At 40.0% G+C, this 23,408-nt stretch overlaps 5 protein-coding genes across 8 annotated transcripts in view; 2 read left to right on the top strand and 3 right to left on the bottom strand.

The window, feature by feature from the left end:
• The first annotated feature begins 79 nt into the window (after positions 1–79).
• tmem234 (transmembrane protein 234) lies at positions 80–4,116 on the top strand. Its single transcript, XM_005925682.2, has 5 exons — positions 80–347; positions 550–701; positions 797–863; positions 1,683–1,775; positions 3,259–4,116. Exons 1-5 carry the CDS (start codon positions 335–337, stop codon positions 3,372–3,374), a joined length of 441 nt encoding a protein of 146 aa, XP_005925744.1. The 5' UTR covers positions 80–334; the 3' UTR covers positions 3,375–4,116.
• Positions 4,117–4,439: 323 nt separating this feature from the next.
• Positions 4,440–10,094, bottom strand: dcdc2b (doublecortin domain containing 2B). Of its 2 annotated transcripts, XM_005925681.2 has the most exons (15): positions 9,406–10,094; positions 8,896–9,181; positions 8,743–8,794; positions 7,352–7,422; positions 6,683–6,814; positions 6,441–6,575; positions 6,236–6,275; positions 6,004–6,069; positions 5,715–5,883; positions 5,519–5,628; positions 5,297–5,365; positions 5,009–5,080; positions 4,870–4,914; positions 4,701–4,772; positions 4,440–4,572 (listed from the first exon to the last, which is right to left on the bottom strand). In XM_005925681.2, exons 2-15 carry the CDS (start codon positions 9,177–9,179, stop codon positions 4,501–4,503), a joined length of 1,389 nt encoding a protein of 462 aa, XP_005925743.1. In that variant the 5' UTR covers positions 9,180–9,181; positions 9,406–10,094; the 3' UTR covers positions 4,440–4,500. The 2 variants fall into 2 exon arrangements, with proteins under 2 accessions (XP_005925743.1, XP_042078386.1); XM_042222452.1 differs by having other exon boundaries at positions 4,446–4,772.
• Positions 10,095–10,169: 75 nt separating this feature from the next.
• Positions 10,170–12,282, bottom strand: iqcc (IQ motif containing C). The gene is made up of 5 exons (XM_005925680.2): positions 12,185–12,282; positions 11,861–12,004; positions 11,479–11,776; positions 10,922–11,043; positions 10,170–10,366 (listed from the first exon to the last, which is right to left on the bottom strand). The coding sequence occupies exons 1-5, from the start codon at positions 12,224–12,226 to the stop codon at positions 10,331–10,333; spliced, it is 642 nt and encodes a 213-aa protein (XP_005925742.1). The 5' UTR covers positions 12,227–12,282; the 3' UTR covers positions 10,170–10,330.
• Positions 12,283–12,495: 213 nt separating this feature from the next.
• Positions 12,496–23,408, top strand: part of fancm (FA complementation group M) — a 40,417-nt gene continuing 29,504 nt past the window's right edge. For both annotated transcript variants that reach the window (XM_014334638.2, XM_005925686.2), the window contains exons 1-4: positions 12,496–13,277; positions 13,360–13,532; positions 13,700–13,777; positions 13,865–14,023. In XM_014334638.2, coding sequence (XP_014190124.1) covers positions 12,575–13,277; positions 13,360–13,532; positions 13,700–13,777; positions 13,865–14,023 — 1,113 coding nt within the window. In that variant the 5' untranslated portion in view covers positions 12,496–12,574. The remainder of the gene's footprint in view (positions 13,278–13,359; positions 13,533–13,699; positions 13,778–13,864; positions 14,024–23,408) is intronic.
• Positions 16,858–23,408, bottom strand: part of soul3 (heme-binding protein soul3) — a 10,837-nt gene continuing 4,286 nt past the window's right edge. The window contains exons 2-5 of one of the 2 annotated variants that reach the window (XM_014334640.2): positions 20,670–20,764; positions 19,275–19,416; positions 18,978–19,161; positions 16,858–18,869 (exon numbers count right to left, since the gene is read on the bottom strand). In XM_014334640.2, coding sequence (XP_014190126.1) covers positions 18,677–18,869; positions 18,978–19,161; positions 19,275–19,416; positions 20,670–20,764 — 614 coding nt within the window. In that variant the 3' untranslated portion in view covers positions 16,858–18,676. The remainder of the gene's footprint in view (positions 18,870–18,977; positions 19,162–19,274; positions 19,417–20,669; positions 20,765–23,408) is intronic. The other variant, XM_005925685.3, reaches the window with a different exon arrangement.

Here is a 23,408-nt window from a genome sequence, read left to right as displayed (position 1 = left end):
CAGAGAATAATAATAGTAGTACGGTAGTAGTACAAATAATATTTGGAAGCGGAAGAGTGAGTCCCTGCGCCCTCTGCTGGTAGTCTGTAATGTAATGACTGGAAAGCCTCAAAGCTGCGTTCAAGAGGGCAAGAACTGTTCGCAAACTCCAACGACCAGAAGCTGCAAATGAGAGAAACAGTCCTCACCAATTTATTTTTGCACATTTCTTGGACAAGTTTAAGGATTTGCACTTTAAATTCTTGCACTATGAATTTATTCGTTTGAATAATGTTCGCTAACAACTGAAAACAATCTTGAACGCGACTTATAGCGACTGTTGACAACCAGGACGATGGTGACCGTAGGTGAGTTGGCCATAATCTATTGTTTCCCTTAAAAATCATATTAGTTGTCAAGAATTTGAATATTTCGTCTGTATTTTCATTTTAAATGTATATTTGCAAGTTTCCACCTCCTCACCAGAATTAACAACGCAAAGCTAAGCCAGGAGTAGTTAGCATCTTACTACCTAAGCTAAGGAAGTAAGCTCGTTTTAATGTGTTGCAGTCGAGCTGCTGAGTCTCCTGTTGGTGTCAGTGCTGTGGGGCTGCACCAACCCTTTCCTAAAGAGAGGCACCGAGGGGATAGAAAATGTGACAAAAACCAGCAAAGTGGCACAGCTGCTGGCGGAGCTCAGGTTTCTCTTTCTTAACATCAAGGTAGGTTTTGAGACAGCAGATTCGCGCATTTTAAGGTAGACTGTATGTTACTGTAACTGGCTCAGTTGCTCCCTCTCCCTTGTGTTGCTCTACAGTACCTGGTCCCATTTCTGTTAAACCAGAGTGGTTCAGTGGTCTACTATTACACACTTTCAACCACAGGTGAGACCTAGCACAAGTGTAGCCTGAAACACTAATGAGAACTTACCAATAGAGGTGTGCGGATCGGGCCAAATATCGAATGTATCGATACCAGCGGTGGTATTGTATCCGATCGATATTTTGTTTCTGTGTTAAATAAAGTGTTTTGGGGTTGTTGTTTTTTGGAAATATATCTCAAACATGCGCTATGAAGAATGGCTGAACCTTTTTGTGTTGACTATCTGTCTGTTTATTTATAGCCTACAGCATAATTAAACAACAGAAGTTGACCCAAAGTGCTTTAGAGCCAGGTACATTTACATTCCAGGTCTCCAAAAAAAAAAAAAACTGTTTTTGAATGCATGAAAACCTTATAAGTGTTTAAGTTATAAGTGTTATTATTTTGAAAAGTAGTCAAAAATCACAGTAAATCACAAAGTTTTAATGGTCATTAAAATGTGTTCAAAATTTCAAATGATGATTCATCCCATGAATCATGACACACTGATATACCTATATAAGCTATATGTATAGGCTAAAAGTATCGGTATTTGTTTAGTATCAGTATTACTGGCCCTATATTTACTTCATATCAGATCATACCAGAATTTCCTGTATCAAATGCCAATAAGCCACCGTAGATTAGTTTTTCACATGGCTTACTGGATAAATGTTAAATGTAATTTCTTTTAAACACTACAAGCAGAAAATCATCATACTTAATGGAACATGTTTGAGAAATTACTTTTATTGCTTTACTTGACACAGACTGTCACTGTATGCCTTCTTTGTAGACTAGAAATTCATTATTTTTTTTAAAAAACCTTTCTTCTCATCCAGAGTTATCATTTGCTGTTCCTGTAGCCAACTCCCTCACCCTCCTTTGCACTCTGCTAACTGGCAAGTTTCTGGGGGAAGAAATTGGAGGCAAACGTAAGTCACTCATGTGATAACACTACATTTGTTTGCTTTTTTTAAAATAATGAGGCCAGTCACACAACCGGTGGTATTTATCTAGAAAAGGAAAGATTCAGATGCTGATTTTGAAAGTCAGACTTTAAGCTGTTTAGAGTCATGATTAAAAAGAAAATTAACCACTCTCTAATTCAAAGGTTTTACATATCAGGAAGCAATAAAAATCATCTGATGCTTTGCAGTTCTTCAAATTAAGTAAATACAGTGTCGGTTGTACTAAAGAACATAGCATATTACACGCTGTCATTATTTATGTAACATAAACTAAGCCAAATGCAGAAGGATTATGTGAAACGCTAAATGCAACCTAACTTCTTCTTCTACAGGAATTAATAGGGTATTTAGAAGCCAGATTAATAGATTACAGATGTCATTATTCGGTGGAAAATCATTTAGGTCAATTGCCATACTTCCAGAGAGTGGACATGCCAGGAAATTAATCCCAAGGTCAGATTGTGCAATTCTCAGACAAACTTGAAAAAAAAGAAAACCAAGAGCTACATCTCAGACTCTACAAGCCTCCGTTAGCATGTTAAATGTTAAAGTTTATGACAGTTCAGTTAGAAAAAGACTGAACAAGTATGGCTTGTTTCGAAGGGTTACCAGGTCAAAGCCTCAGCTTTCTAAAAAGAACATGGCAGCAGAGCTGTGGTTTGCAAAGCTGCAGCTGAACAAACCGCAAATCTCCTGGAACAATGTCCTTTGGAGTGACAAGACCAAAATAGAAATGTTTGGTGATAATGCACAGAGTCACATTTGGCAAAAATCAAACACGGCGAATCAGCACAGACACCTCATACCAACAGTCAGCACAGTGATGGAGGGGTGATGATTTGGACTTGTTCTGCATCCACAGGACCAGTAACTGCACCTTGCAGTCACTGTGTCAGCATCCGTAAGCCAAGGTGTTCTAGTCAAATGAGAGGCTACATGTGTGTCTGACAGCTAAAGCGTGACTTGATCCTAACCCTTGCAACACCACAGATACAACAGAATCGCTGCAAAAGAAAAGAATAGAGGTGTTGCAATGACCCAGTCAAAGTCCAGACGTCAACCTGAAATGCTGTGCTTAAACAAATCCCCGCTAACCTCAATGAACTGAAGCAACATTGTAAAGGTGATTGGGCCAGAATGATGTGACAGATTGAGTCATACAGAAAATGATTACTTCAAGTTATTGCTGTTAAAAATTGTTCTGCAAGCTATTGAATAATGAGTTGTACTTAATTTTTTACACACTTCGTCTGTATTTTGGTTTAGTTTTTGTTTAATTAATAATGACACAGTTTAATATGTTGTTGTTCATCTGAAGTTGTGCTAAGACATGCTAACTGAACTGAAAGAGGGTGACATTTCTTTGTACCATGACCGTACCTAATTAATAAATACATTTTTTTAACTTTAACTATCTTGATATCCTTGCCCACACATCTGTCTGCAGAGGCTGTCGTAGGAATGTTCCTCACCATGGCTGGCATCACTCTGTGTATTATAAGCTCCATTGATGATATTGACAGAGATACTGGGAATCAGAATTTGACCCAACCCGTGTACTGAAGGAGATCAGGATTTAAGCCAATTCCTCTGCGCCTTCAAATAAATCCTTCGCCGTAAATGGAAAGACAGGCAATGAAGCTGGAGCAGGACTGAAGAGGACGATTTAGATTCAGAGAGCAGCTCCTGAGAGCGGCGATGCTGATGGGAGAATTGTGTCTAAACTAACTCAAGCTTCAAAAGGCCTGTCCAGAAAACTCTCACACCATGTTGAGGGGGGGAAGCGGGTTCATGGAGAGTTCACCACAGAGCTTGACTCGATTTATGACGCTCGCATAGAAAAGCGGTGGTTGTTAACTTTTACTTTTAAACACTCCGCAGCTGACTGGCATCTGCATAGATCCTGCAGAGACCACATATAAATAAGCCCGGGGTAGATGTCAGCTTCTGGTTTAATGGGGACAGTTTGTGGTGGCTGCCTTTAGCCTGCTGTAGAGCAAGAGCAAGGCAGGAGGGGACAATGTTGTTGTATAGCTTGAGGATAAAATTTTCATCTTTCGCCTTTCCTTTTACTGTTTACTCGTAATATACTATGAAGGAATATACTGCTTTTATTTTCCAAACTACTTTTGAAAGAAAAAGACTTTAACTGTGTAAAGAGTTCAGAAATTGGTCACATGTACAGTAATATATATGTTTATTGTCACATTTAATTGATACAAGACACTGTACAGATGACTGTTAATATTGTGCTCTGTTCCTGTGTTGTTGCTGATATATAATCAATAAATTCTTGGCAACACTACTGTTCCCCAACACTCATTTAGTAGTCACTCATTTTTCAGTATAGGTTTAAGATTTACCCTAAAAAATGTTTTTTTTTTCTGTACGCATAGTGAATATATTGCAGCATTGAACATCTACACAGTATCAACATAAGAATCATGCCTGTAAAACTGAATGGACAATGTCATAAACGGGTGTACGATACAATAAACTTCAATCAGTTTTAGTTGAAGCTTGTAGAGCTTCTGATAGTGTATCCACCTGTTGTAGTGTTTGTTCTGCTTGCACTTCTCACGCTTACATTTTCTACAATAAAACAAACATACATTAATGTTGTTATTTGGCTCATTACCACAGTTAAAGTACTACTAATTTAATCAAACGTTCATGCGATGTGAAACTGTTAGGATGCCGTGACCTCCTGATGATGGTGGTTTTGTTCTGTTGCAACCGACGGCGCATCCTGCAGGATCTCCTGTCACAGCAACAACACTAAATCAGTGTAAAGGCAAAAGCTATCAGCAAGACAAGTTTAATGCCTTGGTTATATTGATGCCAGTAAAAACGCGATGGTGTTATAGGGTGTGAAGTTGGTAAACTTGCCTTTTCTTTTCTGTGCTCTGCGTGGCTGCTAGACGACGAAGGCCTCGACTTTGAAGACGTCTGCTTCAGCTCCTTTTGAAATGAAAGTCACAAAGATTTTGCCTCCACGTGCTGAAGTTCTGTATTTGTTCAATTGATTAATTAGCTACTCGTGGGTGTGAGTGTGTACCAGTATTTCAGCTTTGGACTCCTCCTCCTCTTCAGATAGTAATGCCTTTTAACGGCACAAGAACAAAAATGGGTAACCCTTTTAATGTGAACACGTGAATTACGATTAAATGTAAACAACCCGCCCACACGAACCGTACCTGCTTTCCACTGTACTTGTGTGGGTGCTCCTCGTCGTCGTGCTGCTCACCCTTGATAATTTGTGCTTGTCTCTTGAGAGAAATAAATAGTGTTTTTTTAATGCTTTTGTTCAAAATGTGCAGCATGCATGTACTGTCCTTGTGACAGTGAATTAATAATTACTCCACATGCATGCAGGACAACTATTATTCAGTGGTATTTTTGGTTTTGCTTGTACAGGAGTGAGTGATGAGTGTTATTTCTCATATCTAACAAAACATGTTAGATGTGGCATAAAAAATGCCTACCATCTGTTTGTTCTGCAGAGGATCGTCTGGGTTGGTTAATTCCTCCTCCTCCACTATTTCTGCAGCTCTCTTTGGAAAGGAAATATGATTAAAATTTAGATTTAATCTCACTTCTATAATATTAAGGGCAGACAAATGCGCCCACCTCAGTCATATTTTAGCATTTAATTATCTTCTATTCAATTATGAGTCTGAAATGACGCAGAGGTGCCTGAAGCTAACCTGATCAACAGGAAGCTCTGTAGCTGTATTTTCATCCTCCTGCACCTCCTCTGCCCCTCGTACCTCTTCTCTCCTTTTCTGTGCTGAACTTTTAAATACACTGGGCTGGCCTGTCATGGGTAGATATCAAAAGTTTTTTTACCACCAAAAAGTGGAGATACTCCTTAAGACTGATTGGATTTCATGTAATCCTCACCAGATCCATTGCTGAGCGGTGGTCTCGTTTGCATTCGATTCTTCCGGATCTTGACCGGCCTGGCAAAAAACGTAGAGGTCTCATCTGCTCCCTCTCTCCTGCTCCTTTGCTGGGAAGCTTGTGGGGCTGCAGCTTCATCTCCTGTTGACTTCACCCTCCGACCGTCTGACTGAAATTCATGGGTCACATTGAATATGTTACATAACAAACACTAAATTATATAAATACTCATAATATATCATCATATAGTGTGAATATAAGTCAGTGGAGACTTGTTTGTTTGTTTTACCTCTGGGGAGTCAAGGAGAGCTGAGTCACTGCATTGGTCTTCAGGCCCACTTCCTGCTTTCCTGTTCTAATGGGGGGAAAAACAGAAGATGTTCATAGCCTGTTAATGTTTTCTTCTGACAGCTGCCAATCAGACCTGACATTTAGGCTGGAAAATAACGATCCTAAAACTGTATTTTAAGACATGAAAATAAAGCAAGTAACTGAATGCAGAGAGAGAGGAGGAGGATTACCTCAGCTCTCCTTAACATCCTTCTCTTCCCAGGGTAATATCTACAAAATGAAGAAACATAGTTATTAAAAAATGGGAGAGAGGAATGTGTGGGATATTGTTCTCTTCTTGTTTCCAGTCGTCTGATTATTATTCATGTGTTAGCACAGACTGACACAAGCACGGGTTTTGTTTTGTTTTTTACAGAGGAACTTCCATGATTGTACCTCTCTGTAGTTTTGGAGATTAATAGCTCCACATATGGGAGTTTCTTGAACCTCTCAGTTCCCACGGCAACATAGCAGCGGCCAGTCTCCAGCTCCCCAGCTGAGGACAAGGCCACTCCTTCTAGAGAACACAACCTGAAAAACGTACAGGGGTTCGATATTTACTTTATTAGATCTTTCTGTTTGTATTTCACAGAGCTACTGGGAATGTTTTTGACCTTCTGTGTAATGGTGTCACTGACCTGCGCACCGCACCGGTCCTTAGGCTGACCTTCTCTGTGATTAGACTCAAGATCTGATCCAGGTCCTGCTGCATGCTCCGAGGAATGATGAATCGGAACGGTGGACACAGGAGGTCTCCATTTCGAAAAACGCTGAACATAACAAGAAACATCTTAATTCTTGTATGCAGATATGTGATGAAAGAGTTAAGAACTGGTAATTGTTACTACTGGTCTAAGCTGGTTGTGAAAAGATAGTTTCCCAGTGGTTTCCTTAAATGAAAGATTAGGAACAATTATTTAGCAATCAAGGAATAATGAATGATAGTTTAATTAGCCACAGCAACGATACTTTAAATCTTCCTACAGTTGCATTACTTTAATGTGAAATTGATTTTGGTATAAATCTGGGAAACGTGGATATTTGTTTTCAGGGCAAAGATTAGGGTGTTGTTGATTTTTTCAAACTCCCCAAAAGTGTTGCTAAAGGAAACATCAGGGGAAGCCAGTAGTAGCAGTTTATTCTCTGGAGATCTTAAGGACAAAATTTCCTCTCATCCAGTAGGTGCAGAGATAATTTAATCCAAAATGAAAGCAATGGTACTGCCAGCAAACTGTATGTAAAAAATAAATAAATACATTTCTGATACTATGTATATATGCCTCCGATAAGCAGTTCGTCCAACTCACTGTATAATGCAAGGCACAGGTATATACTTCCTCCATTTAGCTGACACATTCGGCCTCTGGATTGCTTTGACCTAGAGGGGACCAACATAAAATCAGATGCTTGCCACTGCAGAACATCAAATGCTGTCAATTTTTCATCAAGTTTCAAAATTCCCTTAACAGATTTACATCATTCCTGTCCTGCACATAAATACCACTGCATGCATATCGCCAAGAAAATCATTATCCGAAAAGTGTATTCAGCTCATATCAGCTCAAGTGCTGCAGCCATGGAAACTGACGTCACTCCAAGACTCCTCGGATGGTGCATTTAGACACGCCGTGTCTTATCTGAGGGCCCTCACCCATGTCGTCGCATAGTAATGAAATCTGGAGCCAATATCCATGTCTGCCTCTAGCTGAGCTAAATCAGTGGGCTCTGATAATCTCCTCGTTATTGGGTTTTTTTTCCTTCTTTAAAGTGGCAGACGTTTAATTATTTACAATGTGTCTAAATCCAGAAGGAGGGCTCAGAATTTGAGTATTAGGCTTGCCTGAACATGTACACAGCCCTGATTACACTGGGTGGAAGCATAAAAACTTCAAACACAAACACTCAACATACGGGCACACTTCTTGTGTATCTCCACAGCAACCACAATACAGACATGTAAGACTTTAAAGCCAAAGGCCCCACCTAAAAAACAAACAAACACTTATCCAAAATAGCATCTATGCACGCTTATTCTATACTCATGTATGTTTTTTGTTCATAAAAGTAAGACTAATAGATCGCTCTACATCAGAAACACTAAGAGGTCAGTCCTGCCAGCAGGTCAGAATATAAAACAAGTACTTGTTGTGAGTGGCTCTAAAGTGTGTGTGGCTTTGAAATCAATTTAGTGTGAATGCTAAGGGAGCTTCATTATGCCTAATCCTAGCATCCTCGTCACTGTGCACTGCCTGCCTTTCATTTTACTGAAAAGGTTGAGTTCAGCCGAAGAGAAAGGATAATTTTCTTGATGAAATCATTTGACGTTGCAATATCCCGCTGAAATTAATGAAGCTGTCACATGAGAGTACCCTGCAAGTTCTGAGTGACTGAGTGTTTGATGGACAGTGCAGTCATTAGCCCATTATATCCGCTAATCTACCAGCCTGTGACTTCAATAGGAGGATAACAGGGGACATGCACGGCTAATACTTGCTCATAAGAATGGGTCGTCACTTTTAAAGGCGAATAAGGTTGCGTCAATAAACAAAAAATCCTGCACTCTTTTTAAATTTGACTTGGAAGGAGTTGAAATGATCAGCTTGATATGACTGTAGCCTGGTGGTGCATTCCTCTTGGTTAGGCTAGGATTAATCAGTTACAGATTCCTTAAAAGGACTGAAATGAAATGAAAGCCTACCTGGGTTTCCTCACGAGCAGTGGGTTGCTTTTTTGTTCTCACGTTCAGGTAACTGTGCATAAAGACAAGGGATATAACGAAGAAAACCCTAACACAGTACTTGATCTGTTTTCCAGACATCAAGTATAAATAACTTCATTTTGTTGTACTCACTCGAGTTTCTTGAATCTCTCAAAGCCAGCAGCAACATACTGGGCTCCTGTCCGTAGATCCTGCAGGTCTGTGACTCGGTGGCCCTGCCTGGGGGTGTACAGAGTCCTGACGGCAAGAGGGGCACCGATGCTCTGGGTCACTTCATTCAGAAAGGCCTCCATGGTGACCACCTGTCGCTGGTTGACCACAAACCTGCGTCCACTGTAGAAGGGGTCTCCATTCCTATACACCACCACGCTCTTCACTGGAGGCAGCAGAGATGCAGCTGCAGAGCTGGCAGCCATCTCTGAGTGCATATATGCATGCATGTATTCTCATTCATTGCACCTAATAATTGCATTTACTGAACCTTTTCATACACACACACACACACACACACACACACACACACACACACACACACACACACACTACATTCTTTGGGTTCACACATTTCCAAAAGTCACACATTAACACAAACAAATGATCCAGCTACCACTCCAAAGTGCCAAACAATGCTCTGTCACTCACATGCTCGGTGAAGAATTAAGAGGGAAAACTGCAGAAAAGCCAAAGGTGAAGATCAGTCTCTGCTGTTGTTGTGGTAGTGGTCTGTCTGGGCTCCCCCTCACCATGTTCTGCTCCTCTCTATCCCCTTCACATTCAAACACTCTCACACGGACACTACTCCACTGATGGCGGTGAGTATTTCCTGGTTGCCATAGCAGCGTGGCCAGCAATGACTGGCTTTGTGGGCCAAACCATCGGCAGAAACCACAACAAAAGAGACAGGCAAGAGGAGGGGAGAACGGGTGGGTCTCCTGCGCTGTAAGCTGAATCAATAAGATAACCTCTACAGGCAGGTTAAAAAAAGAAGAAAAAAAAAAAAAGGCCAAATCCATCAAGCATAGAAGTGAGAGCAAGTGCAACAGCCAGGTGATTCTTTTTCGTAAATATTAAATATCCAAGCACAACAGAAGATCTCTCAAGGGAGTAACGAGGAAAAGTTCAGCTTTAACTTATAAATATTTTTCTTTCCCTGGGTTCTCTATAAGGACTTAAATACCAGAGGACAACAGGTGTTTAATAGGAGATTGCTGTGAACATTTGAAGGATAATTTCCTAATGAAATGAGTGATAGTGATAGCTCAGAAATATGAGCTCCTGGGAAGCATGCTCACCTGGACTTTAGTGAACAAAACTTCTCCATGCACAATTGTAAACCATCTAAAACTGGCACAGTTAATGCTCCAAGTGAAGCCCAAGCGGTAGACAGCACAACAAAGAAAACGTTGTAGAAAAATAACATTTATTTTATTTATATACATGAAAATACACAATATACAGGTTTATTAACTTATGCCAAACACGAAAAAGGTACTCAGTGCAGCAGGTTCCTGCGTACATGAAGGCATCACTCCCACATGTTTAAGTCCAGTTCATGGTAACGATGCCGTCAGGACGCGCTAAGTTTATCCTTCAGCGACAAGTACTGTAGGAAAAAAGAAAGAAAACAGTCACTAAAAGTAACATGTTCTTCTGCATGTCTGGATGAGTGCATTCTCAGTGCATGACAACACATCTATAAAAAGTGTTGCTCCACATCTTGGCAAATTTACACACTCTGGTGCTGAAGGGCGCCTCACGGAAGCAACGAAATGTGTTAAAGATAAATTAAAGGATTTAAATCAGCTCTCAGTGTGAGGGTAAAGGGTGCCGACAGCTAAACATGCTTCTACCTGATTTACACGCTTAATACATGGGAGAAAATGGGCCGAACCATCCAGCGTGCAGGTTTGTAGCTTGGGGGTTTGGACTGTCCGTAATAAGTCACTGTTGACACTTACTGCAAAATTAACATTTGTTATCTGATTGTTGGATGTAGGCTCTAGAACGAAGGCTGCTTCTCAGACCTGCTGGATGAACTTAGTTTGGGAACCAGTAAATAAATTCCACTATGGAGCAGAAGCAATTTTATTACAGCGGGAGACTGTCACTGCTGAATAAACGTAGGGAAGCACTACATCTCTCTCTTTCTTAGCCTTACCTTTTTCCTGCTGTCAATTGCCTGCTGAAGCCAGAGCAGCTCCATGGTCAGGGTGCTTCTATGGAAACGCAGGGCCTCTGGGGTACGGGGCACCTCCTGAGTCAAGCAGTACCGATGAGAACCTGATGGAGGGATGGCGAATTCGAAACGGCTCAAAAGGTTTCACCAAATTCAGTTTTGGATTAACACATTTGAGGCTAGACAAACTGTGTAATTAATGCAGGTGAACACTGATTGCATTCTACTTTTTAAGCTTCTGTGATTCTATTTTTAGAGGCAAAAGCTACATTAGGCTTCTCTTTTATTCACAACGGGTCACCACAGCAGGTAACTACACATGTTTCATTTGGCAGAAGGAATCCCAAAGAGATTTGTTAATCCTTTTGGGAGTTACCAGCCCTTATAACTAAATTAAGGACTGTGTGAATGCATCTTCTTTGAATCTTGAAAATTGTGACTGTAAATTTCTTAAAGACTGAACAAGAGGCAATATTTTTTAAAACACCTTCTACACACGCACACAACATGGGTCCACTTTGTGTGAAACTTTAATATACCTTTATGAGATTGAGTATAGTTCATATCTAACTCAACACTGCTCCAGACAGATGACGACCCTGCTGTGCTCTCCACCACACCGCTTTGTCTTTGGCCCTCTCCTTCCCCTCTAATAGAGCTGCTGCTGGGTAAACAGGTCTGTGAATCATCTCTCTCTGCTTCTGTCTTCTCTAGCAGGGCACAGTGATGATCTCTGTTCTCTGGTGAGAGTGCAGGGATCTGGGGAGTAGCACTGACATCTGTCTCTGGATTTAGAGGCTTAGTGGCAGGGCTGCTGGGTGGTGGACGTAGGCTGCCCTGAAAAAGCAAAAAGCAAATGCATGAGAACATTTTGTATGTGGAGTATTAAACGCCACCCTTATTCGCATAAATGCCACTTACCGTGTCTATGAACTGGGGAATAGAGATCAGCGTGTCCGTCCACTTTAAATGCGTCAGGCGCCCGTCAATCTCCTTCACGATGTCTTCAAAGTCTTCGCGTGCTTTGCAGACTTCTTTCCTTACCAGATATCCACGCGAACATGCCTGTGGCGAGGAAAGGAGTAATTGTAGTCTCACTATCAAATGAATGCTAACTATAGCAGACGTTAGCACCTGTTTTCCTGAGAAAGCAAGAGTGGCTAGGAAGCTAAACGTAGCACAGAAAAGACACCCTGAAAAATTACTCTGCGTATAAACATGTATCATCGACAGCAGATAAATTACCTGCAAATTTACGATTGTTTTCTCCCATTTGCTTCTCTCCATTGCTATGGTAACATGACTATGCCGCTACGGAGAGCGGGAGCGTAACTCAAAGCTTTTATTTACTTCCTGTGCCAAATCTAAAAAATAAAAGGTTGCCCTTGTAAGATATAACAACATATTTACATATTTTCAGATTAACCTTTCATATATGGTCATAAGTGTAATTTTGTACAGTTTACAAATATATGAACCATAAATAGTTGTGTAAAATAATTTTTCTCAACGTGAAGTGATTTATTTTGGAAAACGTCGGCGGAAATGACCGGGTGTTTGTGTTCTAGACAGTCTTCTTGCAATGTTGCTGCTCTTCACATGGCGTTTTCCCCTTAAAGTTTTTCGCCGCCGGTAATGAAAATGAGTGGCGGTTCAAACCAGAAGACTTTATTTCAGACTTGGGGTGTCTCCGTCTCCCAAAACAAAGTTGTTAACCCGATAAAAGATGGCAAAAATGCTGCTGGGCGCCCCAGAACAACTCCAGGCAACAGTCCCCAGGTAGCTACAGCTCACCTTCCTTCTTATCCCCTCTGGTCTGAAAATGGTCAGGGGTCAGCATATACATTAGCGAACCCAGTGGGGACTGAGGACCCCACGCCTGCGTATGAAGATGAAGACGATGATCTGATGGTGGTCGCCGTGTATGAAGCTGAAAGAAGCCTCCAGCTTGATAATGCTAAATGTTTCCAGCATGACAACCCTGCCAGAACAGAAGAGCCCACGTTCTCTCTAACCCCCTCAGGTGGGCAGACATATCCTGACTTCCCTGGCTTTGACAGTTCCTCAGCTAAGGTATGGATCTACCCGACCAACTATCCTATCAGGGAGTACCAGCTGAAGATATCAGAGGCTGCCCTCTTTCAGAACACTCTGGTATGTCTTCCCACTGGTCTGGGAAAGACCTTTATAGCTTCTGTGGTTATGTACAATTTCTATCGCTGGTATCCATCAGGCAAGATTGTTTTCATGGCTCCCACCAAGCCTCTAGTGGCCCAACAGATTGAGGCCTGTTATAAAGTGATGGGGATCCCACAAGCACACATGGCTGAGCTGACAGGTAAAAAAAAGAAAATCACATAAAATCTGATGCACAACACCCATCTTCCCCCTTTTCAAATTCTGCACCTACCGCTTCATAGGTAGCACAGCAGCAAAGCAGAGACAAGAGGTTTGGAGGTCCAAGCGGGTCTTCTTCCTCACGCCTCAGGTCATGGTTAATGATCTGTCCAGAGACACCTGCCCGGCCCAGCAGGTCAAGTGCGTGGTGATCGATGAAGCACACAAAGCGCTGGGCAACCATGCTTACTGCCAGGTACACACACTTTGGAGAAATAATCAAAGCTTGACATCATGAAGTTGTATAAGTGTGAACTAAAGAACTAAATCTTAATGGTTAGTTTTGGGGTTTTTGCAGTAAAAGTTATGTAAACTGTCCAGATTTAGTGGAGATGATGTCTAATGCTTGGTCTTCTTCATTAGGTCATCAAACTGCTCGGCAGCCAGACTTTGCAGTTCCGCATACTGGCTCTTAGCGCCACCCCAGGAGGAGATACAAAGGTGAGAAAGATGCACTTTTTTTTTCTGCGCTGTGACCTAAAAGTGAGTAGACTTTAATCTGCAATCCGCCTCACTTCATCCTTCCAGTCGGTGCAATCTGTGATCTCCAATTTGCTCATCTCCCATATTGAGCTACGTTCAGAAGACAGTCCTGACATCCGGGCTCACTCCCACCAGCGCAATTTGGAGAAAGTTGTGGTTCCTCTGGGTGAGGCCCTTTCAGCTTACCAGACACGCTACCTGCAGGTAGGGGCAGCAAATGATTTGTCATGTTTTTCGTCTCTGTTCTGATCAGGACATTGTTTATACTTTTTAAAAATGTAATTCTACAAGGAATAAAATATGTCAGTTCTTTTATTTTGTGCAGAACACATAGGCTGCTTATTGTTTCCACAACCAACATGCACTGACCAGGGGTACATTTAAAAAAAAATCTGCCAAATATTATGTATGGTTGTTTTCTGCTGTCAAAACATGGAGTGCATTCATGGATTTTAGGCAGGGTGTGTTATGTGGTTATGTGTCTGGCATGAGGACATACTGTAGGTGTTGGATTGTTTGGGTTGGTGGGTTGTTGCACAGATGGGGTTTATTCTGGTATGTCCCAAGGATGTTTGGATGCTAGGTTCAATACCTTAGGCTCTTTATTGTGTTTTTCAAGCTGTTTTGGAGCAGCTTTTACGGAGTGGCAGATACAGTATCTTCCAGAGGAAGGCGGTTGCTGTTTCTGTGTGATGTGATAGGTAAATAATGAAGTGTCAATGGTGCGTTTCTGTATGCACAGTGTTTGAAAGAATCCAGTCCATGACTTTATTATATATTTTTTGGAAGTTAGTTTTATACAAACTCTTTCTTTGCTTTTTGTCTGCCTGTGCTTGCTTTCATTATTCTGTAGAGCAGCTAAGAGTTTTTCCTTTGGTGCTTTACTGCCACCTTGTGGTAAGTTTTGGCTTCCTTCTGTTATTAAAAAAACAGAACTCCTCAACTGTAAAAACTTTTTCAGCTTCACCTCTTTCTCCTTCCTGTGAGGTTCTTTCTGGGTCAGTTCATATTAAATTGATTGATTTGTCCTGAAAGCCACATCCTGTTACACTCAGTGGTCTAGCTTTTAGTGCTGGTAGACTGATCGGCTCTCTCCTCATCATGTTTGTGTCTTCTGCACTTTAAGTGTGCAGCTCCACTTCATTTGTTTCAGCTGGCTGGTTAACAGGAATGTGACACCTGCATTTGAAATTTTAGACCCGCTGTATTTTTTTTCTTTACTGTGTTGCACTTTCTTCCTTTTTAGTCTTTTCCTTCTAATTCTTTCTTTATTGTTATCAGGGCAGAGTTCTTTTTTTTTTTTTTTCTTTTGTCTTTTAGTTTTTTTCTTTCTCTTCATATTACTCTATGATTGGAGGATGTTGGTAACCTGCTGAAATCCATTTTCCACTGCCAAAACATTGGGTTATTTTGTATTCATTACTGCAGTCATGCAAGCACAATTTAGTAACTGTTAAACAAATCAGAAAAATGAAGCAGTCATGCATACAGGTGCTTTTTCTGTTTTTTCGTCCAGCTTTTGGCTCAGACATTAGAAAGGCCAGTGCTTGCCCATATATCGACTTGAGTCGCATTTCTCTTGCGGTTCGATTAAGTGCGGATTTAATGACGGCACATCTAAAGGCTACTGAGCTCAGAAGATATTTGGCTTAAAGCTTACACCTTTTATGGTTGTTGTTATGGGAGCTGTAGGTATGCATTAAAGAACAATTTGCCCAACAAGATTGAATTAACCTAAATGAGGTTATATTTATGACTAAAACTATCTATTACAGTATTATTACTCAGTCTCATCTGCAAGCTAAAAACTCTTTAAGCCTTCATGCAATTCCAGTCAGCTGGCTTTATTTCTTTTAGGCGTTACACAGAGTGCTGTATTGTCCCACGAGCAGCACTATGATAGACTACTGTATACTGCCTGTGTCCTTATTTTTGGATTGTGTAATTACTTTGCTCCAGTAACTCAACACTATCTTTCTGAACTACTCGATTCATACAATCCCAACAGAGCACTTAGATCGTCCAATCACAGGCTCCTAGCACAACCTAGGACTCGAATGAAGTCGAGAGGTGACCGGGCCTTTGCATCCGTGGCACCTAGACTCTGGAATAACCTCCCTGTTCATATTCGTACTGCCGAGTCTATCCAGTCTTTTAAATCACGTCTTAAAACTTATTTTTTTACTTTGGCTTTTGATTCTGTCTAGTTGGCTGGTCTAGCTTGTTGTGTTGTTACCTATTGTTTGTTGTCCTCTTTCATTGTTTGTTTTAACTGTCTCATGCTTTTACTGACTGTGAAGCACTATGGTCAACACTGTTGTTTTAATATGTGCTATATAAATAAATTTTGATTTGATGTTTTGAAATGGACTATGTCCTACATTTCAGATCTAAGCAGGGTGTGACACCTTTTATTTAATACACTTGACACCACAAAAAAGAGAGAATAGTCCCCTGGAGGTAAAATAAAAGTATAATGGGTCCTGGAAGGTATTTGCTTTGCAGCCTTAGGTTTTTCTTGGCACACCAACAGATAACACAATCTATTCCTCATGTTTTGTCTCTGCTGGCTCCTTTTTTTTTTTTAATTGAAATAATCAAACCTCTCATTTGTTGTATTTGTAATTCATAATGCGCGCGTGTGTGGTGGGGTTAATTGGTAGCATATGAAGTGATCTGACTTTTGCCCTTTCTCAGACTGTTTATTTAGGCTGTACTTGGCAAGGAGTAGAGTAATTTTGTCTGCAGCTACTTTGTATCCAAACAGTTTACATAGTAAATCTGGAGCTTTATCATCAGCTCATCTGACTCATAAGACTGGTCGTTATTTAATAAAACTAAATTCTTCATCAATATGCCAAAAGCTGCGCAGAGCTCAAGCTCCGTGTATGTCAACCTTGTAAAAACTTCACCAGAGTAGATTTGAAAAGACAGGAGACAAGCACATTTTTATTAAACAAAAAAAAAAAAAACTACAGTAGCTCATGTTGGTACACTTTAATTTTCACATTACATAACACTTTTGTAGAACACTAGAGAAAAAAAAAAAAAAAAGCAAAAACAAATTAAATCCAGACACTTGCAGTTGCTATGTAACTAGGCTCTCAGAGGGAATACCGACCTACACGTAACATGGCTTTGCAAGAGTTTACACCCTACAGATGTCACAGAGTATCATAGCAATGCTACAATCATTTAATGCAGAATAAAGTCTTTGGATTTGGATGCACTGATGTTAACCGGTTCTTCTTGAGATTACGACTGGGCAACCTCCCCAACCCAATACCAACTTTCTTAATTGTAATGCTCTCCGTTTCACACAATGATCATTTTTACCTTGTATTTTCCTACATAAAAAAAAGAAAGAAAAAAGCTACAAATGTTCTGGTAAAAATCCTCACACTGTGATAATTTGGCCAATTCTTTACCAGGTTTATCTCACTGGAAGAGAGATTCTCTTATTTCCAGAAGAGAAAAATCCCTGTTATTGCAAACTGCAGGGTTAGCTGGAGTTCTGAATTAATTTGTTTAATGATTTTATATTAAAATATAATGAATAAAACCATCAATCTCTTTATAGACTCTTCTTTTGATAGAAGATGAGTTTAACTGAATCAGAATTGCGCCTTCTATTTTTATCACAGTTATATTCTCTGTTGTGTATCTCTTAACGAGTTTGCATCGTCTCTACTCAGCAGTGGTAGTATTTGCAATTGTTAGTGAATGATGACTAATACTAAAAAGTAGTTTTTTGTTTATTTTTAAAGCACAAAAAGAGGTACTTGGGTAACTACTTGTGTGTGTACAAGACCTGAAACATGAGGAATGCGTTACACTGCATTATTTTTGTAAGAGAAAAGGATGTATATAATCTATAAGTACTGTATGATTGTCATTCAGCAAAAAATAAATAAATATATATATATATCAGTGAGTGTTTCAGCATTTGGTTTGTAGAAGTGATCTGTGTGTTACCCCCTTGTCCCGTAGATTTACATTCAAGTGTAAACACACATGAACAAGTTCCGTTCAAAAGTGCTTGTTTTCTAAATTAACATCACCGTTTGTGTCAAGCTTATTTATAGTTAAAGCCACTAGTTCAGGTCAAGATGGATGCTGCAGAATCCCCTCCTAAATTTTCATCAATTGAATGCACCTAGATTGGGTTAGGTTAGTGGCCCAGGTACTGCCATGTTGTTATGGTTATCTAATAAATATTGCACTTTTTACTGAATATGCAGAATATGCTGTGTGACTGTTATCACAAACCTATAACCTGTAATGAAGTATGTAATCCAGAGGTAAAGTAACAGTGGATCAACTGTGGCAGAGCTGTAAATGCCTCAATAAGCAAGAGAATGATGGCGTCATTCCATAACAAGATATTGTGGCTGCGCAACAAAAAAGAAGGGAGCACAATATGGCTGCATGTCCACCACAAAACCTGACTCCTCTGCAGATGAGCAGGCTGTTGCATGTTTCTGACACCACTTAGTGGGCAGTGTGCTTAGGAAAAGGTTGTTAGCCATCTTTAAGCAGGGGTAAATGCTACGCTTCACCCTATCATCTGAGTAGTGTTCACAAGACTATGGCAGTGGTCGAGTTCAGTTCTTGTGTGCCAAATGATCTAACTAAAATGAACAGAAAGGAAAACTGACTGAGGTTGAGCTTGTTGTCATTTAAAGATGAAACCAGATGTTTCTGGAGTGTTGCTGGGCTGGTGGTCATTTCAGGTAGTAGTGGTGGTAACTGACGACGATGTTGCACCTGAGGCTGTAGCTAAGCTGGGGCAGTGTTAAGGGAGTCTTTATGAAGGTTAAGGGTCACAAGTAGGATGCCACGTAATCCCACTATCCCTTAGCGCCGCTCTAAAAACCAGATTTCATTCTGACGGTTGTTGTGAGCAGGGTTGGTGTAGCCGGCCACGATGAATGAGTCGTTGACACACACTCCTGGAGACTCCAGCAGCTCGGCCAAGGTGCTTATCTGGTTTATGATGGTCACTTCATTGGTGGGACCGCTAAAGGCTCTGGAAGAGGGAAGGAGTGATCTATAAGTGTAAAACCAAGCACAAATTCTAACCTTAATAATCACTTACTGTAAAGTCAGTAACAAAAGGAGGGAGCTCATTTAGAAAAGTTTTTTTTAAGCTACTAACCTCGTATATACAACAGTGGCAGGCCAGATCTCAATGACAATGTCGCTGTCGTGAGGTTGGGGGGGCTGGGCCTGGTGCTCAGTGGGAAGGTAGTAAGCCACAGTGACATCAGGGGACATTGCAGAATGATTCTCATCTGTGCGCACCACTGTTACAATAGGCAGCGTCATGCCCAGATAGTCACCTACATGTAGAAAAAAGCAAAGTATCACTGTCAGGCTGATATAAGGAATAGCTTAAATCAGCTTGCCAGCCTCTAATCGTATGCGTAAAACAGTCTCTTGCTTCTAGACTCACCTAAGGAGTTGTGTTGGCAGATGTATCTCATTATCCTCATAAAGCCATAGCAAATGCTCTGTTCATACGTCTCCTCACGCATTATTATACAAGCCCAGTGACCCTTTTCATAGTGGCGTTTCTCATACAGGATCTCACCACACTGACAAAGAAAACACAGACAAAAACATAAACATCCTAGGAATACTCTGGTAGACGGAGCAAAGGTTTTGACAGCTGTGGACACGAATGTCTGCAGATTTGCATATTTCAAGAAACCAAGTACAGTGGTTGGCCTTTTAAGTGTACATAAAAGTAGCACGTCTTGTGAATATTAAATACTTCAAATCAAAATTATTTGTTTTACCCACATTTTCTTTCCTTTTTTTAAATAAGGTTACAGGTTTTACAAAGGCAAATTATGCACTCAGGTTTTGTTTCTTTTTTTAATTGAGTCTTCACTAAGCTTTCCAAATAAAATTAACCTCTTATTTACTACAAAACTTCCTCAGTTCTCAGTATTTTTTTTTAAACTTGTTCTTAAATGCATAGGAAACTTTTCTTAAGCAGGTACAACAATCTTATTTTTCTTCACTTACGGTTGTGCGATCTGTAAATCTAAAATCAACTTAAAATGACAGCATGTTTTATGCCAGGATTCAGGAAGGAAACTGGACTCTGGATGTTAGCAAAATGTGTGATTTACAAGATGCCCAAAACTGCTCTAAGAATAGCGTGCCGTGACTGCCCTTTGTTTAACTGGAGTCTCCGGCCAAGTTTTAATGAACTAATTAACTCAAGTTAAACCAATTAGCCTATTTTATTTATACAGTTCACAAAGGACTTTAAACAGCTTTGGGTGACACGATCACTTTGACAGAAATAAAGATCTGACCCTCACACAGAGAAAACATGTACGTGACTGTAGATTGACATTTGTGTTTTTGTTTTTATTGGATATCTGTAGAGAGGAGTCGTTTACATGTAGGATTTATTTGTACAAATCCTACGTGTGTTGTAGTACAATTGGGGGGGGGGGATTGTAATTCAGGTGTAATAATAATAATAATAATAATAATAATAATAATAATAATAATGTCAGACTTAAATATATAATTATATTTACATAAACTTGCTATTAGCTTAATCATGTTTAGGTTTATTGACAAAAACATGGCTCCACTGTATTAAGTAGTTTACCGTCTTTCTTATGTAGAGTATACTTAACTTTTTGATGGACCTTTCAAATACTTGGAGGGTATAAATATTCAAGTCTATTTCTCAGTGCAGATATGTTCCAGTCCTTTAAACTGGGTGACCTATTTGGCAGCTGCTCATTTATGCAGAACATTAAAATGTATAGGAAGATGGTGATTATATCCATCTACATTATCCAGTAGTAAAAGCCAGTGATACCTTCTCTTTGCGTCCAAGGAGGGTAAACGGGATCTGCTCTCTGTGACTGCGTCCTTGGTTATTGGTGCTTAGCTGTTGAATGGGTTCTGCCATATCTGTCAAACAGACAAACATAACCCGTTACACACAAAAAAAACATGTCTATAAGATAGTTTGTAGCATGTTCGTGGCAGTTTGATACACCCAACTGAGCCTGTGTACTGGGAATTCAGTAACAGGCTTTTTCTTGATACCATATTCGGCCTTCCATGCTAAGGAAATTAAAATGCATTAATACAAATGTGTATAGTCACGCAACTCCCTACTATGATGTCCAAATAGTACATATTATCTCTTGCATTGTATAAAAATGTGCAGTGTGCCCTCTTCTCTGTGCGAAATGTCCTCAGTTGCAGTAATCTGTTGGCTGGCAGTGTTGTTAGTTTGAGGGAGAAAGCGCTGCCAGCTGGGAAGAGCATTGAGCCAGGATGTTGAAGAGAGTTATGTTTATTAGAGCTGATGGAAGGGAACATTGACTAAAGCTGCCCAGGGCCAGGTATAGACTGGTATTAACTGAGAGAGACTACAGCACTGGCCAATGGTTTTGAAACCTTATTCACCTGCTCTTTTACAGCACTAGAGATGCCTTGGCACTTTGCAGTATTTTATGCTCATTCATTTCATTTAGTTAATTTATTAAACAAACAGAAAATGAATTGCAAAAAAACAAACAAAAAAAGACTAGTGTACACTCCGCTGATTACAACTACCAAAGGGCTACTTATCCTCAAACTTAACATCACTACAGAAATGAACAATCAAACACCAGGCACTTAAGGTGAATCCAATTCAATCACATTTTATCACTCAATATCATGAGGGCAACAAGGTCAGAGAGATGTGTGTTATTTAGGGGATCAATTACTTGACAACAGAGAAACCAGACTGATGCACGTAACAGACAAAGAGTGTCTAAATATTTAGTAGGATCTCATGAAGCGTTACGCTGTGCAGTCCTGGCAAAAAGGTTTTGGCATTAGCACCACTAAATTTCTAATTAATTGCCAATAAAAGTTTTTGTAGCTTATGAAATCCTTGTTTTTCACTAGTTATGCAAAATGAAGTGGCAAAGTGAATTAAAAAAAAAAAACCCAAAAAACGAACTTTGTGCTGCAGCCAAAACAGCAACTGTACAGACAGGTTTCTTATTTACAAACATTACTGAGGGAACAACAGGGAACAAAACTTCTTTGGTAGTCAGTCACCAGATTGTAATCAAAGAAAATATGCCATTTTTCAACATATGTATATATATTTTTTTTTTTTGAAATTTTTTTGTTTGTCGTTTTGCAGTTTCCTCATTCAATAGTTAACCAGATTTAGGAGCAGGGACCCAGAATGAACAATAAAATGTTTTAATTTCTAAAATTTTATCTACGACAGCCTCGCCCCCACCCTCACCAACACACGTGCAGGCATGTACTGATTGCACAATCAAGCAAACTCATCAGTTTCAATGGCGGGACTTCCAAAGCTTCTCAGTGTTGATGCAGAACAGTCAACACAAATGCTTGTTTTTGTACCTGAGCTTTCTAATCAATACAGAGCTGTAGTCACGTCCCACTTTCAGTGTGCCTCCTGTTCCACTAACCTCTGTTTCACTCCCCTTGTAGTTGCCAATTGTACATAAATAACAAATTGCAACTTGTTAATCAAAACTATTTCATCACTTAAACATTTGTTATAAAGCATCAGGCTGGACTCAAATGAGGATGTTTGGCTGGAAGCAGGCCTGAGCAATTAATCAAAAATGAATCAAAGCCGACAAGAACCTCTAATCGATGTAATCGTGCTCATGCCATTGTTGTTTTAATTATTTTGGTTTTAAATTCTGTTAATATGTCCCCCTATTATGTACTGTATGTGTTGTTGGACCCTTGTCCAGTCTGTGACATGGAAACCTCATGCATTTTTGGCTTTACTAAAGATCACAGAGAAACCAAAAACACTGCACAAAAATAGTTTCAGCAACTGAAGTTAGTAGTTAGTTTTTGAAGTTAATACTAACAGTAACAGAAGTTACAACAGCTTTAGTACAAACCTAGTAAGACCACTGCGTGTGCCAAATACTTCATTGTCATATTAGATAAGCAGACATAACTACTGAATTTGTTTTGTTTTTCTTAAATTTCATTTAAATTTGTGTGATACTGTCAATCTTAAGGGACACTATGGCATGTCAGCGATCAGCTTGGTTCATTGGATAGTCACTGATGTAAAGTTAAACACACCATGCAGTGGGTGTTGAGTGAGCTCAAAGTGGCATGAACATTCATCTTGTTTACATGCTAGAAACTCTTCATCCCTCCATCACAGCTGGTTATATCTGCTCTCTTGACCTCATTTTACTCTTCAGTGAGTCAATTATCATCTTTGTCTCCAGCATGAAAATTACAGTCTAAAGGACTTTCCTGTAGTGACATCAGGGTATCCTGAAAGAGTCGATAAAACAAACAAACAAAACCTCTAATGAAACTGGTTGCTATGGATACCAGTTACAATATATTGATCAATGATGTGTTCATTCACCAGCTGAACATTGGTCTACTGGAAAATAAGAAGTGATTAAATGGTGCCATTGGCCAAGGTTGATCCATTATGGCACATTGCTTTTGATGTCATATCTTCATAAATCTCTGTCACTGAACTCGTGTGTAACTGGCTGGAAGGTAAGTGAAGAACAACAACAACAACAACAAC

This window comes from Haplochromis burtoni, unplaced genomic scaffold (genome assembly GCF_018398535.1).
Source record: "Haplochromis burtoni strain Fernald_Lab_line unplaced genomic scaffold, NCSU_Asbu1 Contig_86, whole genome shotgun sequence".
Classification (NCBI taxonomy): Eukaryota; Metazoa; Chordata; class Actinopteri; order Cichliformes; family Cichlidae; genus Haplochromis; species Haplochromis burtoni.
Note: the sequence above shows the minus strand (reverse complement) of the source record. Positions and strands in the feature narration are given on the sequence as shown.

Coding starts and splice junctions, on each gene's coding strand:
- dcdc2b (XM_042222452.1), bottom strand. CDS start 9,179: ATGGCTGCCAGCTCTGCAGCTGCATCTCTGCTGCCTCCAGTGAAGAGC. Junction 6,276..6,440: donor ATCTCCAAAACTACAGAGAG/GTACAATCATGG, acceptor TTCATTTTGTAG/ATATTACCCTGGGAAGAGAA. Junction 4,773..4,869: donor AGTCCAAAGCTGAAATACTG/GTACACACTCAC, acceptor TCATTTCAAAAG/GAGCTGAAGCAGACGTCTTC.
- tmem234 (XM_005925682.2), top strand. Junction 702..796: donor TTCTCTTTCTTAACATCAAG/GTAGGTTTTGAG, acceptor GTTGCTCTACAG/TACCTGGTCCCATTTCTGTT. Junction 1,776..3,258: donor GGAAGAAATTGGAGGCAAAC/GTAAGTCACTCA, acceptor ATCTGTCTGCAG/AGGCTGTCGTAGGAATGTTC.
- iqcc (XM_005925680.2), bottom strand. CDS start 12,226: ATGGAGAGAAGCAAATGGGAGAAAACAATCGTAAATTTGCAG. Junction 11,777..11,860: donor TTCCCCAGTTCATAGACACG/GTAAGTGGCATT, acceptor TTGCTTTTTCAG/GGCAGCCTACGTCCACCACC. Junction 10,367..10,921: donor CAATTGACAGCAGGAAAAAG/GTAAGGCTAAGA, acceptor TTTTTCCTACAG/TACTTGTCGCTGAAGGATAA.